Here is a 3,105-nt window from a genome sequence, read left to right on the forward strand (position 1 = left end):
ACCTGTGTCCCGCGCATGCGCTTTGCTGTCTCGCGCACCTGTGCCCCGCGCATGCGTTTAGCGGCCTCGCGCACCTGTGTCCCGCGCATGCGCTTTGCTGTCTCGCGCACCTGTGCCCCGCGCATGCGCGCTGCGGCCTGGCGCCCCCGGGTTGGATTTTAAACTCAATTTTTTCCCGAAATAGTCTTTTTTCAATGTATTTCAGGACGTGTAGCACAGCCGGGGGTGCAGAATAAACGGCGTGATTTTGTGTCTTGCCCTGCTCGCCGCAGTCTCTCAGCGGTGCCTGTGCCCCGAGGGAGCCGGGGGCTTGTTTTTCCGGGAATTCGGAGCCGGCCTTGCTCCGAAAGGTGTTGGCGGGGAGGGGGGATTTTGGTTCGGAGTGTGGCGTCACCTCGCCGGGGCCGTTGGGAACGGGAGCTGGGCAGAGCTGTGGGTCCACTGTCACCACGTCACCGCACTTGGGGCGAGCACGAATCCGTCACCTTTAATCCGTCACAAAAAACAAGAGGCAACTCCCGACATCAACGGTTCCGAGGCATGCAAACAACGGCACAGGCAACGAGAAGGCTTTCACACAGCACTGGGGATGAAATAAATACCTGTCAAAATGATTGATCCCGTTAGAAATGATGTAAAATATTTATTGAGGGCTTTGCCTTGCAGAGGCACGACATAAATAGAGTAAAGTCCTGCTGAAATGCGATCCGGCGGCGCGGTCCCCAACCCGGGGGGCTCGGGTGCCGCTCCCCGAACAGTCCCTGGGGGTTTTTTTTTCCCCCCCCCCGGGCAGGGCAGGGCCAGGGGGGCAGCAGAATGTGCTCGGAAGGGGCCCCGGGGCGCCGGGCTAATCCACCCCTTCGAAGCCCTGGGCGTTCTCCACGGCCATGAGGAGCTTCTCCCGCAGGTCCTCGAACGAGTCGTAGAGAGGCAAGTCCAGGCGGTTAAAGCTGGAAGGGGGCGAGGCAAAAGAGCAGGAATTCAGGAGAGGGGGAAAAAAAAGCCGACAGAACCCCCCCGGCGCCGTTATTTCGTCTTTCGTCGAGAGCCCGGTTTCTCGAGGCCGCTCCGGTGACTTACCAGGTGTGAGCGCGGGGCAGCTTGTCGGGACTCCCCCACTGCTCTATTGTAAACAGCTGAGGACCGTTTGAACCTGGGGGGGGAGAAGAGAAACCCCGTGAAACAGGAATTCCTGGACACTACAAAAAACACCAAAACGTTGTTTTGAACACCCGACGTCGGCGTCGGGCGCGGGTTGGATTTTCCACCCAATCAGAGCGGCAGAAACGTGGTTACTTCCCCCCGAGCTCGTTTCGGTGCAAAACTTAGAACCCGGGGCGAAAGGAGGGGGGGCTGGATTTCTCTCAGCTCACCGTAAAGTTCGGCAAATCCGTTCATAGGCACTCGAGACGTCCCGGTGACAAACTGCAGGAGCCGGATGCGCTTCTCGGCGTCCATCAGCAGGACGGCCTGTCGGCAAACACCGGTTGTGCCACCCCGCAACCCTCGGGACACGACAGAGGGTCTCCACGGGGTCCGGGCTCCCCATCCCCATCAAAGCCACCCCTGCTTTGACCCGGGAGAGGCGGGAGCAGGACATTTCCCTCCCGGCGCAAACACCCGCCCCCCGATTCGTTCTCAGAGGTTTCCAAGAAGAAAACTCTCATTTTTAGCAACAGCCAGAGGGTGGAGAGCCAGGCCTCACCTTCCAGAACCACTGGATGACGGGGTGGTTGGGGCAGTAGCCGTTCTTGTAGATGGTGTGTTGCCTCCAGTCGTTGACGTCGACGTCGCCGAGGCCACACATCAGGAGCTGCGGGGAAGCGGAGCGCGGGGGGGGGTCAGGGAGGGTTCGTGGCACTGCCCCCCACCCCCAGCCACCTCCCCAAGGGCGGCGTGGCACGAAAAGATTTATTAATTAGGGAGAAATTCCCCGATTTCCCGCTCGGAGCTCCGATTTCCCCGCTCGGAGCGAGGCGGCTTTGCCCGCGCGTTCCCTCGGGGAGGGAACGTGGCACGTCCCCCGGGAGAGCTGCGGGCATCAAACCGACTCACCTCCAGCTCGTTCTCGTCGAAAATTTTGATCAGATCGATGGGGAGCAGCTCCGTGAACCCCTGCGAAGAAGCGAAGCCAAGTCAAAATCCCGCTGCCGTCCCGTCGGCGCTCCCAGCCGAGCTCCCTTCCCACAGACCCCCCCCGGGGGGAAGAAACGTGCCCTGCAGGCAGCTCCAGAGAGCCCTCACCTCCAGAAAGGCGTTCATTTGCTTCTGCACTCTGTTGACAAACCTCCACTGGATGACCAGGCTGCGGGGAGAGAGAAGAAAAAACCCCCCTCAGCCAAGAGTTCAGAGATTTCAGCGACCCCCCGGCGCTTTCACGTCCTCGCTGACGACTTCAGCGCGCTCAGTCGGTCCAAGTTATCAGCTGAGGCCGGTGGAATTCGGGGAAAAAAAACACCCCAAAACCGAAAATGGGAGCACTCACTCGATGTACTCCCTCTTGTTCTCGTTGGTCACCATGATTTCAGAGCCGTTGGGCTTCAGGTCCACTTGATATGTCTGCGTTTCAAAAAGGCCCAAAAAAAACCAAACAAACTGTTATTTGGGGCCACGTTTCTTGCACGACCCCACCCTGAGCAGCATTTTACCAGGAAATTCTCAGTAAATGAGAATTGGAGTCGGGGAACGAGCTCGTGCCAGCGGAAGGGGAAATTTGGCGACAATTTGGAGCTAAATTGCCAATCACCAACTGGTGTCTCCCCGTCCTGTGGCTTCGATATTCTCCCTGGTTCTCCAAGGAATTCCTAACTTCACGTTACACCCTCCAGGCAAAAGGCAGCGAGCACTGACAGGGCATTTTGTGTTCTTAAAAGAAGGCCCAACCTCGGTAAACTGCCAAACCGACCGACCCCTCCGGCGGAAACCACCTCTCCCCTACCTGCCCGAAGTTCTCCTCATCTATGCAGAACATGAGGTCCAGCTCCGTGGGGTCGTTCTCCAGGATCCACTTCAGGGAGTTGTAGTACTCGCTGTCCTGGGGGGCAGAGTTCACGAAACGAGGGTTGGCAAACGGGGCTCCCGAGACCCCGGGGCGCCGGCCGGCGC

General features: G+C 59.0%; 1 protein-coding gene across 1 annotated transcript in view; it reads right to left on the minus strand.

Moving 5' to 3' along the window:
* Positions 1-620: 620 nt before the first annotated feature.
* The window catches only part of NEDD4L (neural precursor cell expressed, developmentally down-regulated 4-like, E3 ubiquitin protein ligase), a 38,876-nt gene continuing 36,391 nt past the window's right edge, over positions 621-3,105 (minus strand). Inside the window, exons 20-27 of the mRNA XM_017839130.1 lie at positions 2,939-3,075; positions 2,486-2,559; positions 2,245-2,305; positions 2,056-2,115; positions 1,706-1,813; positions 1,374-1,470; positions 1,081-1,153; positions 621-950 (exon numbers count right to left, since the gene is read on the minus strand). Coding sequence (XP_017694619.1) covers positions 848-950; positions 1,081-1,153; positions 1,374-1,470; positions 1,706-1,813; positions 2,056-2,115; positions 2,245-2,305; positions 2,486-2,559; positions 2,939-3,075 — 713 coding nt within the window. The 3' untranslated portion in view covers positions 621-847. The remainder of the gene's footprint in view (positions 951-1,080; positions 1,154-1,373; positions 1,471-1,705; positions 1,814-2,055; positions 2,116-2,244; positions 2,306-2,485; positions 2,560-2,938; positions 3,076-3,105) is intronic.

Source organism: Lepidothrix coronata, unplaced genomic scaffold (assembly GCF_001604755.1).
Source record: "Lepidothrix coronata isolate B3197 unplaced genomic scaffold, Lepidothrix_coronata-1.0 Scaffold377, whole genome shotgun sequence".
In the NCBI taxonomy this organism is placed as follows: Eukaryota; Metazoa; Chordata; class Aves; order Passeriformes; family Pipridae; genus Lepidothrix; species Lepidothrix coronata.